Here is a 16,444-nt window from a genome sequence, read left to right on the forward strand (position 1 = left end):
ATTTGGAATGTCTGAACACGTCTAACATATGCACATGACATGTGCACCTATGTGCAATGAATATGCCACTGTCGTATAAGCCACCGACTTGTCTTATTGCTTATTGATGCCTATTTCTTATTGCCTATTACTTATTGCTTGTTGCCTATTTGTACTATGTCGTAAACGGAGTCCACTGCGCAAGAATTTCACACGTGGTACTTGTACAATGGAGTGACAATAAAAATCTTGAATCTTGAATCTATAGTATGTAAACGATTTAGTTCATCTAATTAATTTGATGTAAAACTAAAACATAACAATCAAATACACACTTCTTTTGTAATGGGTGAACACTGGACACAAATAATTATTGTTTCCTCACACATACACCCCCACTCTGTCTCACACAGGACACTCACAGCCCTGTCCCTGTCTCTCTCTCTCACACACACAGCCCTGTCCCTGTTTGTGCATACATTTCCACTGCCAGATTGGAGGAGTCTTTTGTCATTTTCTAATGTTACTTCTCTTCAGTGCAATACGTTTTGATAACGACCTGCTGTACAGCGCCGTTCGCTCAGTCAACTAACGTGTCGTTAACGTGAGTTAGAGGAGAAAGATATAGCTGCTGTTAGCTAGCTAATTAGCCATGTTAGCTGCCTCAGTGGGTAACGTTAGCCTATAGAGAGTATTTATCTGACGTTTATGTTAGCTACTCCTCAAACCTGCGGGTGGAAATGGTTTATGCGATGCGATGTATGTTGAAGCAAGACAACGTTTTAATGTACCTTGAATTGGACAAATTACGACGGGTCGTGCTCACGCAGATCTAAGCCCTGGCCATCCTAGGCTCAACGCGAGACTCATCAGTCATTCGGTTGAGTCTCGCAAAGTTGAAGCAAGACAACGTTTTGGCCCTGGCCATCCTAGGCTCAACGCGGCCTCTGTGTGCTGCTTCTGCTGCTGCATGCTGGATAGAAATCGTGGAGCGGAGTCATGGAATGGAGTGCTTATATCGGAGCCTTGGATCGGTCATTTTCGCTGGAATCCGATCCGATCCGATCCATGTTTTTTGGCTGTTATCGCGCCGATATCCGATCACATGATCGGATCGCAGCATCTCTACTAACTAACTAACTAACCAACCGACTACAACCAAGACAACCAACACTGTAAAAATTTAAAAAGCACAGCCCAGCAAAAGGTAATCAAAATAACCTTAATGAAACAGTGGAGGCACCCGCCGTACAACGTACCCAACGCGCACACACACACACACACACACACACACACACACACACACACACACACACACACACACACACACACATATAATAACATATATAATTTTAGCCATCAAGAAAATCTCTGGGAATTTATTTTTTCCCATCCCAGGAATTACCGGAGTCTCCTGGCCAATCCGGGAGGGTTGACAACCCGATCTGGATCATTTTATCTTTTTGCCTGTGTGAAAGTGAACCGAGCCGGACCAGCTGAAAAAGGAGACACTAGCTGTGTTTACATGGAGCCGTTTATTCCACTATTCACTCATCAGAATAGCAGCTCAATTAGAAGAAAACTCTCATATAAACAACTCAATCAGAATAAATTGGTGGAAAACAGTCATGTAAACACTCCTTCAGATGACTTTCTATGGGTGGAATATCTCTACACCAAACCTCAACGTCGCACGCAGGCTCTCAACAGACTCTGTGGAAAGCTGGACTGTTTCTGCGCAATCGCATGCTGGCTGATTTGAGTAGGGACTGTCATGGCGGCTGCCAAACAGCTGGTCTGTGGCTAATACGCTACGGTACAGCTCACTCCACGCTCACCTTCTCCCCTTTCATATCTGCTGGAGCAGTAGGCAATAAGCACCAACACCCGCGGCAGGCCCGTCAGCTCGTGCATGCCAGTGCTGGACTCACTGTTGTGCGCATGTGAGAAACGTTTATTCTGATTACATACTGTGTAATACATCTTATACATCTGTAATACATCTTAATGCCATCATTAAATTTGGCCTCATGTACTCGTGTGGGACTCTTCCTTCACTGAGAATGTGGGGGGAAAGTCTTATGTAACCACAGCTAGTGTATCACTCCCATATCTGGTGTGAACCAAGGAAGCCCACTCAGGTTCTTCAGAGTTCCTCAGAGTTGATCTTTATTTAACTCTTATGCAACAGACACATTAATTAGCCCTGCCCACCCACCCACACCTCTTTATAAAGCCTCTTCGTCCCTCCCTCCCTCCCTCCAAAGTGTGGATGTGTGTTTAATTATTCAGAAGATACTTACTGGTTTACTGAATGAATGGATTTAATTGAACTGAAGATGCTTCCTCTAATGTCCTGCTTTAGGGTTCCTTTGGCCTTCAGAATCTCCACAAAGTACTGTGAAGAACAAGAGAGCAGGGGGGGGGGGAGACAGGATGAAGACTTTTCTCACCACTTCTATTAATAAGCTTTTCTCCCCATCTACAACTGGGCTGTCGTCTCTGATTGGATCCCCTGGCCTGAGACGGAGGGAAAACATCATTTGATAAGGAAGTGCTTACACTACTGACATCTCAATGACTCTGCCAACATGGAGAGAAATGTAAGAGCAGATCACCAAAGGGGAAGACGCCAGGCTGCATAAAAGCAGACAAGTTCATTCATCACTAAAACAAAACAAACCGGGGATGCACTAGCTTGGTGGCTCAGCCCTGCAGCCCACCATGCTAACGATAAACGTTACATGGCATGTCTGGTTGGCTGGCGGGACGCACACAAATAAATACAGAGAGCGATGCTGTTGATAATAAAGCAACAGCTGTGCTGGTCTCAAGTCATTTGAACTGAAAATGGGATTAGCTAATTGAATGTGCATTAGGCCTCAAATGGCTCTTAATTGGACCGAACGGGTGTCGTGACGCTGTGAGTAATTGTGTATAAATAAACGAGGCTGCGGTGGTGGAGGCTAAAGTCTGTTCTCTCTGCAGGGATGAATAGTGCAGGACAGGTGCAATACAACTGTGAAGTGTAGCTTGAGCCTGTTGCTATGCATTGATTGTACAGTATGAGTGTGCTGCTTAGCTTTGAATGCATCAAATCTATGGAGAATTCATCTGCCTCCGAGTATGTTTTGCATTTCAATTTTTGCATTTCAATTTTTTTGCACTGTTGTTAGTTTATTTGAGGCTGGGTCCAGACCTTCGATTCTACCCGCTGCTCGAGTTTCACTGCTCTTGGTCTGGCATCGTCATAGGTGGGACACCTACATTTGCTGGCCAAGGTCCATTCTTGGTGGCCCAAATAAAAACGTATGTAAAAACAATACAGAAAAGACAATTTAGCTACATGCTGCTGATGGGTACTCATAGTGCTGTGAGCCAATTATATGTGTGGGTTTGTGGGGAGGGGGGTTATGTTCTGAGTGAATTTGTTTGTGTATGTTGTTATGTATTTTGTGTGTTTTGTAGACGTTTGCGGTTCTTATGTTTTTCTTGCTTTATGTTAGAAATGTAAATCAATACAAAAGATGTATCAAAAGAAAAGACAATTGAACTCAACTTAACAGCCTGTGACAACTGTGACACTTCAATCAATGAAAAGACATTAACAGAATGAAAATATTTAATCATGTATTTCAATTTTTACTAGGGGTGCTCCAAAAAGTCGATTCTGAAAGGATCGCGATTCTTAATGCCACGATTCCTGGATCGATTCCAAACTCCCAAGAATCGATTCTTCTTCGCATTGTAAAAAAAAAAAAACAGTGCACCTGAACGCAACATGCAAGATACCAGCTGAATAAGTGTCCAAATGTTCATGTCATTTGTGTACTGTACTGCCACGGTGCCACCACCTCTTGCACTTAAGAACTCTGGTGAACGTATTCCCCCCAAAATCTATAAATCCTTCTCAAAGTCTACAGATCCCCCCCAGCCTATAAATCCATCTTATCTGAAGAACATAAGGGGGGAATTCCCCCCTAGTTTGCAAAATGAATTTAGGCCCTGACTGTAATACATAAGTTGAATTTGAAGTTCAGCATCAATACATTTGTCATTTTTTCATCTTAGATTTACCTTTGTGTGTTATTGCAATATAAAACTACATAATTGAGAATCGATTCTAGATTCTGGAATCGAGAATCGTTGGAATCGAGAATCGATTCTGGAATCGGATTGTGACCCCAGGAATCGGATCGGATCGTGGCTTAGCCGGATCGGAGCACCCCTAATTTTTACACTCCAAGTTCTTTATAAATATATGGTATATATATATTATTATTATTATTACTGTGCAAGTCTTAGGCACCCTTGATTTGTTTATGTCAATTTTGTTTGTTTCTTTTCCGCATTAGTGTGTCAGCAGATTGCTCTTTATAGTACATTTTGGATATTTTGGGGATATGTTTAACACCAAGTTCAAGTTGGTAACACTGTGTGCCCGTCGTTACTGTACTGTTTACAGTTTTTGTAGCATTTTGAACTAAAAGGTGCAAAGGATTAGGGGTGTAACGTTAACGTGGCGTTGGCAAAGGCTCGCAGTGTGGTGGCCACAGCGGGCCACCTACGATATTCGGTTGCCAAGAGTAATTTTTTGCATGGTGAATGTGGAACGCTGGACTGAGCCTACATACAGTGGTGAGCAGCTCCAGCTGCTGGCAGTAGTGCTGCTCTGTGGTGAGCAGCTCTCGGGCCGTGCGGCTGCGTTTCCTCTCCCAGCGCTCCCTCTGATCCTGGATGTTGCTGCAGCCAAACGGGCCGGACGGGCCGGGAGAGAAGCTCATGATGAACACGGAGGGAGGAGGAGCAAGAGCAAGCTGCACAAAACACAAGCAAACACATATCAGGGTTAAAAGCAGAGGCACTGACGATGAAGATCAACCTGCCCAAAACATAGTCGTCGCAGAGCCGGATTGCTCAGGGGGCATCAGGGCCGGGGGGAGGGGCTGGGGGCTTTTGGGTCTCATAGAGAGGCAAAGTGAACGTCACTTCCTGCTTCAGCACTGTACCAGAGATTTTCATCCACAATTTATTTCCCCATAGACATTTTGTCAAATGCTTATAAAAAATAGTTTTACTTGGTCAAACCAAACGGTTCAGATATATTTAGAATCGGGGGAGACCATAGAACATTTCACCCGCATTTTTTTTTTTACCTTTTGGTCTGAGTGAAATGTTATGCGGACTCTCCTGTTTCTAAATATATCTGAACCGTTTGGTTTGAACAACTATTTTTATAAGCATTTTACAAAATGTCTATGGGAAAATAAATGGCGGATGAAAATCTCTGGTACAGTGCTGAAGCAGGAAGTGACGTTCCACTTTGGCTCTCTATTGAAGAGGCGGATAGCAGTTGCGTAGAAGCTGTCCCTGTGACGGGAGGTTCTGGTACTGCAAGATTATGAATGAGATATATGAATAATATGAATATATATTAATATGAATATGACATATGAATGAGTTTGCTGTGGCTTTATATTGTTAAATATTTATTCATAATATTACACAGCAGTGGGGGTGGTAAGAAGATTAAAGAGGCAACCTTAACTTAGGGAAACTGGACAAAACAGTGATGAAAACTCAGAGAACAGTAGCCCCGTATCGGTACTCGTTCCGTTAGCTACCGCTAGCTGCCAGAAAGAGACCCGTGTACATACATAAGGCCCAATCTCAATGTCCCCCCTAAGCACTGAGCCCTGAGCCCTCACAGACTTCATTGACATCAGCTGGTAAGTGATTGAGGGGGAGAGGCTGCAAGGGCTCAAAATTAGGGCTGTGGCGATTCACTTATCTCCCGATTCGATACTATCACGATTCTTGGGTGCCGATTCGATTTATATTGCGATTCTTAAGTATTGCGATTCTACGATTATTGCGATTCGATATTACGATTTATTGCGATTTTTGTTTCTTTTTTTCTTTTCTTTTTTCAGTTTGTTTGCTTTTTTACACTAGATTAGAACATGGGAAAAGTTGAATCATACACTAGAGACTGTATATTATATCATGAGTAGGGCTGGGCGATATAGTTAAAAACAGGGGCGGACTGGGATCATAATTCAGGCCGGGCATTAGATAGCAAGCAGGCCAGGCCGATATGGGCCGACGCGCGTGAAATTTGGGCCGTTTGAAGCCCAATTTGGGCCGTTTGAAGCTAGATTTGGGCCGTTTGAAGTCCAATTTTACAATGAGATGCACCCACTTTAACCCTGAAGTGTAATTATTACTTCAGACTAACTAATAAAGTAATAAAACCACTAGTAAACCAGTAGGCGGCGTCTGGCCTGCTGTTCAGTGAGTGGCCTGACTGCAAGCACCCAAAAAAAAAAAAAAAAAAATTGCGATTATCGATTCTGGAATAAAAGATCGATTAAAAAAATCGTGACATTAAAAATCGCGATACTTAGGTGAATCGATTTTTCCCCCCACCCCTAGTCAAAATGGTATAAAGAGGAATGGGACAGCACTCTCACGTTACCCTGACAACACCAACAACAAGTGCAGCCATGTTTCTCAGCTTTGTGGGGTTGGGATTTGTTCTCTTACATTTACTTTTTTTTTTACAATATTTTTTATTAGTTTCAGTTTACAAATGATTGTAACTGTGACAGTTATAATAGATTATTTTACAAACAGGTAGCCTATATACCCGCTCCAGCCACCTTCCTCCCACCCCTCACCCCATTCCTTCACAAGACAAAAAAAAAACATAAAAAAAAAAAAAAAAAAAAAAAAAAAAGTATACATGTGAACTTCTTTTTGGTAGCGGCAACGTTTGCTCCTTCCATCGTGTTTACCGTTTCTTTCACACTTCCCGGGAAACCCCCTAGTAACCACGGTAACCAACATGTAGCATCACAACGCTATGAACTGTGGGAAACCCCCTAGTAACCACGGTAACCAACATGTAGCATCACAACGCTATGAACTGTGGGAAACCCCCTAGTAACCACGGTAACCAACATGTAGCATCACAACGCTATGAACTGTGGGAAATCCCCTTCGGGCAAAGTCTGCAGAGCTGCGGACTTAGGGAAAGTCTGCATCTAGGGCTTGAAAATGTCTGCCGAGAGCCCTCGTGCACTTGATGATTTGACAGTGGGACGGCCCTAAGCCCTCGCACACCTCGCGGTCACGCGCCTCAAAGTCTGTGAGTCTGTGAGTGCGGACATTGAGATTGGGCCGTAGACTAGCAGGCGACTTTCGCTCCCAAGCTGTCTATATGGCTAGAAAGCTCGACGCTGCTCAAAAATGCCTCTCTTCATCTGTGAAGTCTGTGCTGCTGATATTATTTTTTAGCGAGCTTTCGACCAGAGTGGCGCTGTTGAGCACTGCGACGGCTGGGAGCTGCAACCAGGAAAAAATAATATCACCAGCACAGACTTCAGATGAAAAGAGGCATTTATGAGCAGCGTTGAGCTTTCTAACCCCGACATCGAGAAGCAATGAACCCTTGTTCTCAAGTAGGTGGCTTTGAAATGTTTCTGTGGCACTTTGTAAATACGTGCGTATCGCTGATGTAGACGGCTTGGGGGCGAAAGTCGCATGCTAGTCTATGTAGGCACACGGGACTCTTTCTGGCAGCTAGCGGTAGCGGTAGCTAACAGAACGAGTACCGATACGGGGCTAAGAGAACAGCAGCTGTGGTGATTAAGAGAGGCTGACCTTGATCCTTTGTACAGTGGAACCTGCTTATAGTGATCAACCACCTATATGGATCAACAATACTTACTATGAATTAATTTATTCCTACACCTGATTGTCTGTCTGTCTGTCTGTCTGTCTGTCTGTGTGTGTGTCTGTCTGTCTGTCTGTCTGTCTGTCTGTGTGTCTGTCTGTCTGTCTGTCTGCCTGTCTGTCTGTCTGCCTGTCTGCCTGTCTGTCTGTCTGTCTGCCTGCCTGTCTGTCTGTCTGTCTGTCTATCTGCCTGTCTGTCTGTCTGCCTGTCTGTCTGCCTGTCTGTCTGTCTGCCTGTTTGTTTGTCTGTGTGTCTGTCTGTCTGTCTGTCTGTCTGTCTGTCTGCCTGTCTGTCTGTGTGTGTGTGTGTGTGTGTCTGTCTGTGTGTGTGTCTGTCTGTCTGTCTGTCTATCTGCCTGTGCTCTGTGGAGAGATTGCTGTCTCTCTGTCTAGACCGCTGCATTTGAAACAGCTGTTACTGTACGTATTTTCAAACAGTGAATAACTAAATAGAGAAGCTGTCCGTTTCATTACTTTGTGTGTACTGTAATCATGTAATAAATATACAAATATCAATTTATGGTAATCAGCATGAGAAATAATAAAAAATAAAAATATATATCAAACAAACAAATAGCTGTGACCACATATATATGCAAATTTCCAAAATGCAGGATGGCAAGGGCAGCCCACCCTACTCTGCCTCTGCCACCCTGCATTTAGAAAAATCCCCCATGCCACGCCCCCTTTTAGCCAATTGTCATGAACACAAACACACACCTTGACCTCCACGCCACATTCCAGCCTCCTAGGGCGAAAAACTGTGCCTTCAAATGAGTGGTGAACTTTCTGTGGAACTGAGTGACTTCAAGAGCTGCTAAAAAGTGATAATAATAATCTGGTTACAGTGATCAATTTGACCCGGTCCAACATGATGATCACTATAAAGACATTCCACTGAATAAGAGAGCACGCAAGTTGGCTGTAGCCAAACGAAGGGTTGTCCCCTTCCTTATTGATTCATTCTTTGATTTGTTTTTATGCATTTATTTTTGTATTCTATTTCCCCCCCCAATGTACATTATATAGCGGAGTGAAGACGAGATATTTAAAAGAAAAGTGGTGATAACATTGCCAGCAACTATGAATTGAATTGTATTCCCATTTTCACCAATAGAGAAATTTGTTTAGTTTAGTTCATTTTATTTCATTTTTTGATTGTTTTTTTTTGGGGGGGGGGCATCATATTCCTATGAAATATATTATATAGCCTATTATTCCTGCATTTATGTCAGTCACTGGTCAGCAAATGGCAGGATAAATAATGACTGTCTCTCACTGATTGATCTCCCCACCAACACCCCCCCCCCCTCCTCCTCCTAAGCAGGGATAAGAGGTGTCCTCCCTGTACTCCCTCATTAGTGTCATCTCCTCTGTGTTAGCGGGGCAGAGGAGTGGGCAGGGAGCAGCGCTTTAGCAGCAATTAACCCCTGCAGCGTCCCGAGGGAGGCTTACACTGTAAACAACAGGCCTGATCAATGCTAACAGCTCCCACAGAGAGCCAGCATGATGTGAGGGAGCCTTACACTGTAAACAACAGGCCTGATCAATGCTAACAGCTCCCACAGAGAGCCAGCATGATGTGACGGAGCCTTACACTGTAAACAACAGGCCTGATCAATGCTAACAGCTCCCACAGAGAGCCAGCATGATGTGACGGAGCCTTACACTGTAAACAACAGGCCTGATCAATGCTAACAGCTCCCACAGAGAGCCAGCATGATGTGACGGAGCCTTACACTGTAAACAACAGGCCTGATCAATGCTAACAGCTCCCACAGAGAGCCAGCATGATGTGAGGGAGCCTTACACTGTAAACAACAGGCCTGATCAATGCTAACAGGTCCCACAGAGAGCCAGCATGATGTGAGGGAGCCTTACACTGTAAACAACAGGCCGGATCAATGCTAACAGCTCCCACAGAGAGCCAGCATGATGTGAGGGAGCCTTACACTGTAAACAACAGGCCTGATCAATGCTAACAGCTCCCACAGAGAGCCAGCATGATGTGAGGGAGCCTTACACTGTAAACAACAGGCCTGATCAATGCTAACAGCTCCCACAGAGAGCCAGCATGATGTGAGGGAGCCTTACACTGTAAACAACAGGCCTGATCAATGCTAACAGGTCCCACAGAGAGCCAGCATGATGTGACGGAGCCTTACACTGTAAACAACAGGCCTGATCAATGCTAACAGCTCCCACAGAGAGCCAGCATGATGTGAGGGAGCCTTACACTGTAAACAACAGGCCTGATCAATGCTAACAGCTCCCACAGAGAGCCAGCATGTGATGGAGCCTTACACTGTAAACAACAGGCCTGATCAATGCTAACAGCTCCCACAGAGAGCCAGCATGATGTGAGGGAGCCTTACACTGTAAACAACAGGTCTGATCAATGCTAACAGCTCCCACAGAGAGCCAGCATGATGTGAGGGAGCCTTACACTGTAAACAACAGGCCTGATCAATGGTAACAGCTCCCACAGAGAGCCAGCATGATGTGACAGAGCCTTACACTGTAAACAACAGGCCTGATCAATGCTAACAGCTCCCACAGAGAGCCAGCATGATGTGACGGAACCTTACACTGTAAACAACAGGCCTGATCAATGCTAACAGCTCCCACAGAGAGCCAGCATGATGTGAGGGAGCCTTACACTGTAAACAACAGGCCTGATCAATGCTAACAGCTCCCACAGAGAGCCAGCATGATGTGACGGAACCTTACACTGTAAACAACAGGCCTGATCAATGCTAACAGCTCCCACAGAGAGCCAGCATGTGATGGAGCCTTACACTGTAAACAACAGGCCTGATCAATGCTAACAGCTCCCAAAGAGAGCCAGCATGATGTGACAGAGCCTTACACTGTAAACAACAGGCCTGAGCCCTGTACTACGAAACTAGTTTAACAGATCCGCGATAAGTCTCTTTGATCTGGTTTGACTGAACAGGATCAAAGCTATCTAGTTAACTGATACTACGACGCTGGTTTTTTACTAGGTAAGTGGACCTGGGATCTGCCTGTGCACGCGCACGTTTTTCGCTCGTGCACAGGCGCGCGTCCACGCGAAAGAGGTGCGCTAGCCAATCACATTATGAACAGCTGAGTTGATCCACGCCCACACCCATTTCCACACCCATTTCCTCGTTCCATGAAAGCGCAGTGCATGATCAGAGTTTTAGCGGATATTTAATGTATCCGCGATTTAATGTCAGAATGAAAATCCGCGTTGGATAGTCTGCTGAAGGGCTGTCTAAAGCAGCAGCTTGTATTCACATCAGTCATTTGATTTACTTCGATCAGCGATTTCTGTCTGATACAGCTGCATACATTGATACAGCAGCAACAAATGTAATCTCAGTCTATACATTTCCACAATCTGTAAGCCTATTTAGACCATAGATTTAGAAACGCATGCTCAATGAATAATGATCTCTATCACTCATGTGTGTGGTTGCACTGATCGAATAATTCATATATAAAATAGCCTAGTATAAAGCCTAATAGCCTACTATAAAAGAGAAAACTGCTGAACTGAATTGAGACGATGCGGGCATAGTTATCATTGATAAAAACTAGCCTATTTTTGCTCATATATTGGCATACAGCCTACAGGACACAGTTCCAGCTGAAAGATGCAAGAATAGCCTGCATATTTAGTATTGGGGCTATCTTATCCCATATCTATATTATATGTATAGGCTTTTCTGGCATGTAGGAGAATATCACCCTCACTCCATTTGAGGGTCCATTCATGATATGCGCCGCGGTGATTAATAGTGATCATATTTCTCCACACATCGTTGAGCTGTTAAGACATAAAGTGGTAAGTAGGCTTAATTTAATTATGTAGCCTACAGAGCCACAAATGTTTTTCTTGTTATATTCTCAGTTGACTGCAATCTATTTTTCATATGGCGATCTTATATGAACGGTGAGTGACTCCAGAGAGCCGATTATATGGGTCTGTCATGGATTTTGATCTTATCCTCTGAAGCTAACCTGGTCGCGACCAGGTTAGCTTTGCAGCGTCAGTTGCCATGGTGATTGAAAGTTAACTTGCTTTGTAGTACGGCTAAACCAGGTTTAAACTCAAACTTACTCGGATAAGGCATTAAACTAGCTTCGTAGTACAGGCTACTGATCAATGGTAACAGCTCCCACAGAGAGCCAGCATGATGTGACAGAGCCTTACACTGTAAACAACAGGCCTGATCAATGCTAACAGCTCCCACAGAGAGCCAGCATGTGATGGAGCCTTACACTGTAAACAACAGGCCTGATCAATGCTAACAGCTCCCACAGAGAGCCAGCATGATGTGAGGGAGCCTTAAGCCTGGATTATGCTTGACGCTTTGGCCGGCCGCACGGAAATGAGAGACACGGAATCCGACGAGGAAACGTGTGGAGCTTGTATACTCTGTGTGGGTTTCTGCAGGCGGAATTGAGCGCGAGTCTTGAAAACTCCACTTTGTCCGCCCGTCCGCGTCCGCGTAGTTACAAATTTCGGCTTGCGCACGGCCGCTCGAAAACCGTCCGCACGGAGCCTTGCGGAGGGGCGTGTCTGATGATTTGACGTCACTTTTCCGCGCGGACACTCGCGTTCCTCGCTGATGCGGAAAGCATAATGAGACCTTTACACTGTAAACAACAGGCCTGATCAATGCTACCAGGTACAGCGCTCCAGTTAAAGGAGAATTTCGTTTTTTTTTAACCCATCTCCTGGCAATAATTATGATTTGGCCACTCACCCAGCGATGTCCGCTGCGTTTCTGGCCGTCCTAGCATTGTTTTGAGATCAATAGCGTCCAAGTCAGTTGTAAAATGGAGCTGATTTGGGGCCAAGTGTGAGCCTGTCTTTCCTGCATCTAAATAGCTATTTTTATTACCGTTTTCGCCACATATCGTCATAATGTGATCCCTCAACATCCACCAGAGTGATATTTCACCCCAGGCCATTTCCTGGACTCTCACAGGGATCAAATTACCTCAAACGTGATCTCGGTCACCAAGTCTCGTAAAGTCCCGAAAGATACTTTCCTGCCGGCTGGCCAACTACAGGTACACGCTTTGCGGTGGTGGTTTTAGCGTAACCTATGTGGGGTTTGGCGTAACCTATGTGGGATTCGAAATAACGAAGGTTATGCCAAACCCCACATAGGTTACGCTAAAACCACCACCGCAAAGCGTCCTACCTGTAGTTGGCCAGTCGGCAGGAAAGTATCGCGGGACTTGACGAGACTTGGTGACCGAGATCACGTTTGAGGCAATTTGATCCCTGGGAGACTCCAGGAAACAGCCTTTGGCGAAATATCACTCTGGTGGTTCTTGAGGGATCAGATTATGACGATATGTGGCGAAAACGGGAATAGAAATAGCTATTTAGATGCAGGAAAGACAGGCTCACACTTGGCCCCAAATCAGCTCCATTTTACAACTGACTTGGACGCTATTGATCTCAAAACAACGCTAGGACGGCCAGAAACGCCGCGGACATCGCTGGGTGAGTGGCCAAATCATAATTATTGCCAGGAAATGGGTCCAGGTTAAAAAAAAAACTAAATTCTCCTTTAAATTGGCCGATTTCAAAATGGCCCCTCATTCCGTCGCTCACCACCTTGCAAAGCATCCTGGGATACCTGCCGTCAGGACATCGCAAATGACAAGACAAGAGTAGGGGCCAAAATCAAAATAGAACAATTGAAGACGGAAATACAGCAAGGCAGCCAACCAAGCTGCAGCAGCGGGGCAGGGCTTGACAGGGTGAAGGCGAGTACATCGCTCTTATCGCTTGGCGGTGGGCAGGTACCCTGAGCCCGCGTAGCGGGCGAGGCCGGGCGAGCTACGTCTGCGAGCCCACGAAGTGGGGAAGCCCTCGCGAAGAAACCAACGGGGGACAATACTGTGACTTGAAAACTAGACAACGTTGGACCGCGCTCAATTTATAGTAATAATAACAACACATCAAGAGGAATAAAAATAAACAGACAGATGGGCAGACAAAACTCACTAAAAACGTTGCACTTACACAGCAGATTAGCCCTGCTCTAGTCATAAGCCTATCAGAACACAGCAGATTAGCCCTGCTCTAGTCATAAGCCTATCAGAACACAGCAGATTAGCCCTGCTCTAGTCATCAGCCTATCATAACACAGCAGATTAGCCCTGCTCTAGTCATCCGCCTATCAGAACACACCAGATTAGCCCTGCTCTAGTCATCAGCCTATCAGAACACAGCAGATTAGCCCTGCTCTAGTCATCAGCCTATCAGAACACAGCAGATTAGCCCTGCTCTAGTCATCCGCCTATACAAATTTATACAATCTTTAAAGCAGCTACGAGCAACTTTTTCGATTGTTATTAAACAGTATAATTACAATATTGATGCATCACATCTTACCTATAATAGTAGCTGAGACCAAAGCCGTGTCAATCGGAGATTGCTCCCTTAGGTGATTATTAAGTCTGTGTCTGTCTAAACTCGCGTCAACAGGGGGCTCTCTCTCTCTCTCTCTCTCCTACCGCCGGACCGGCTACACCCGGAAGTGAAATGCGGAAGTGAAACCCGGAAGTGAAACGCAGCTGCCTGCCTACCCCGTTCGCGCTGCATAGCAACATAACATAAACAATGTGAACGCCACGCATACTCTCGGGAACATCTCTCGTTATATTCTAACAGGTTTTTTGGAAGTTATTTTGTGGTTATGGCCGAAGTGGCTGCTGCAAACCGTTTCATTTCACTTCCTGATCTGCCCTGGCCAGAGACAGACTAACACTGGCCGATTCACTCGGGGTTCAAGCGAGACTACTCTGCGTTGGTCTCGTCGACTATTAGAGGTAAGATGTGATGCATTGATATTAAATTTATACTGTTTAATAACAATCGAAAAAGTTGCTCGTAGCTGCTTTAAGTAACATTAGAGTGTACTGGTTTCTCAAGACTGATACCAATGTTTCAATTGGAGCTGCCAATAGCCCATATTGTGCATATATTCCACTCTCAACTTAAATCTAGAATAACAAAAACATACAGCAATAAGAATCATCATCATATCCATATCACGGGTGGAGTACTATTAGTCTAGTACTCCACCCCTGGTATGGATATGATGATCAGTCAGTGTCTAGTAACTAGACAACATGTAACAGTCACAAATGCCTACATTGCTTTTTGGAACATTTGGTTGCAGTAACAGATTAATCCACTGGGTGGATTAATACACTGACTGGACATGTAAGATCGGTCTCACCCTTTGACAGTCAACGCAGCCCTAGTTAGTCCACTTCCCTCGCTATATACACACTGCTGGAAACTACGGTATGTAAAGTTACATAACAAGTTAAACTGCAACCTTTCATCATCATTGAAGAAAACGAATTCGCTTTTTAAAATGTCAACAATAAATATTTAACGTTAGTGTCGTTTTATGTTGATTACAAGCGACACAGCTTGGTCCCCACCCTAAACCGTGGATACTACTGCCTGGATAAATATCTTTTCTAATGTTGTTGAACTAACAGTTCGGTCAGTTAGGATACCAATACTACTTCGTGTTAGAAATACAATGCTGTCTCAAGTCAGAATGATATCATTATATCGCGTCTATGACAGTTAATGTTAATGTTAGTTACCTTCAGACACAGTGCTCCAGACGTCTCCGGTGGAATGTTTTAATCAAGGCGCTCTTTTTTCGTTAGCCTTCCTTCTTCCGGGTCGTGACGTCACCGCGCATGCTGCTTGGCTGCTCAAAACCAAGACGGACACGCTGACAAAAGACGTCACACTCCGTGCAGGGTGGCTGAAACTAACAACAACAACAACAACAACAACAACAACAACAACAGGTAGGGACACTAGGGACGTGGGATCCAACCCCCCAGCAGGTTCCATACTGCCCCAAGATGTTTTGACTGGAGGGAGGAGCCCTCAGTAATGATATACTGTGTGTGTGTGTGTGTGTGTGTGTGTGTGTGTGTGTGTGTGTGTGTGTGTGTGTGTGTGTGTGTGTGTGTGTGTGTGTGTGTGTGTGTGTGTGTGTGTGTGTGTGTGTGTGTGTGTGTGTGTGTATATAGCTATATTGTATATATATATCTGTAAGCGGAGTATTGATCACTATAAGCAAATTATTTAAACAGCATGTGTATAGGAATCATTCGGGACCAAGCTTTTTGATCAATATAAGTGGTTGATCACGGTATAACCGTGATCACTATAAGCAGATTCCACTGTATTGGCAGAGCCTGCAATGATCTATATAATCCAATGTCTCTGGTAGTTTGGTTTACTTAACAGGCAACAAGTGCTGTTTCTCAGTATCCACTTGGCGCTGCTCTGCCTTCCGTATGTTCTTTGAAAAGAAAAGTTAGCTCAGCATTTTGAAGCTCATATGAATCTTTGTAGGGAAGATTACTTTGATGTAATCAGGTCCTGATGCAGTAGGATATAGCTTGAAATCCATGAGGAGTGTACTGTGGACTTGAAAGTAAAATAAATAAATAAATAAATAAATAAATAAATAAATAAATAAATAAATAAATAAATAAATAAATAAATAAATAAATAAATAAATAAATAAATAAATAAATAAATAAATAGGATGCATTTTTCTGGAACATATCCCAGTAGTCAGTAACAGTGGTTGCAGTGGTTAATGGTGCCTGCAGCCAACAGGGCGTCGTGAACACTGACATCTAGTGCTGATAGAGACCCTCCAAAAAAAAC

General features: G+C 44.3%; 1 protein-coding gene across 1 annotated transcript in view; it reads right to left on the reverse strand.

Annotated features, from left to right (window-relative positions):
- LOC310798628 (rho guanine nucleotide exchange factor 39-like) overlaps window positions 1–15,488 on the reverse strand; it is a gene marked incomplete at its 3' end in the record, with an annotated part of 142,088 nt that extends 126,600 nt beyond the window's left edge. The window contains exons 1-3 of the mRNA XM_083661170.1: window positions 15,355–15,488; window positions 4,614–4,796; window positions 2,283–2,377 (exon numbers count right to left, since the gene is read on the reverse strand). Of these exons, the coding sequence (XP_083517296.1) occupies window positions 2,283–2,377; window positions 4,614–4,763 (245 nt within the window). The 5' untranslated portion in view covers window positions 4,764–4,796; window positions 15,355–15,488. The remainder of the gene's footprint in view (window positions 1–2,282; window positions 2,378–4,613; window positions 4,797–15,354) is intronic.
- Window positions 15,489–16,444: the final 956 nt, after the last annotated feature.

Source organism: Poromitra crassiceps (genome assembly GCF_964638095.1).
Source record: "Poromitra crassiceps genome assembly, chromosome: 2".
NCBI lineage: Eukaryota > Metazoa > Chordata > Actinopteri > Beryciformes > Melamphaidae > Poromitra > Poromitra crassiceps.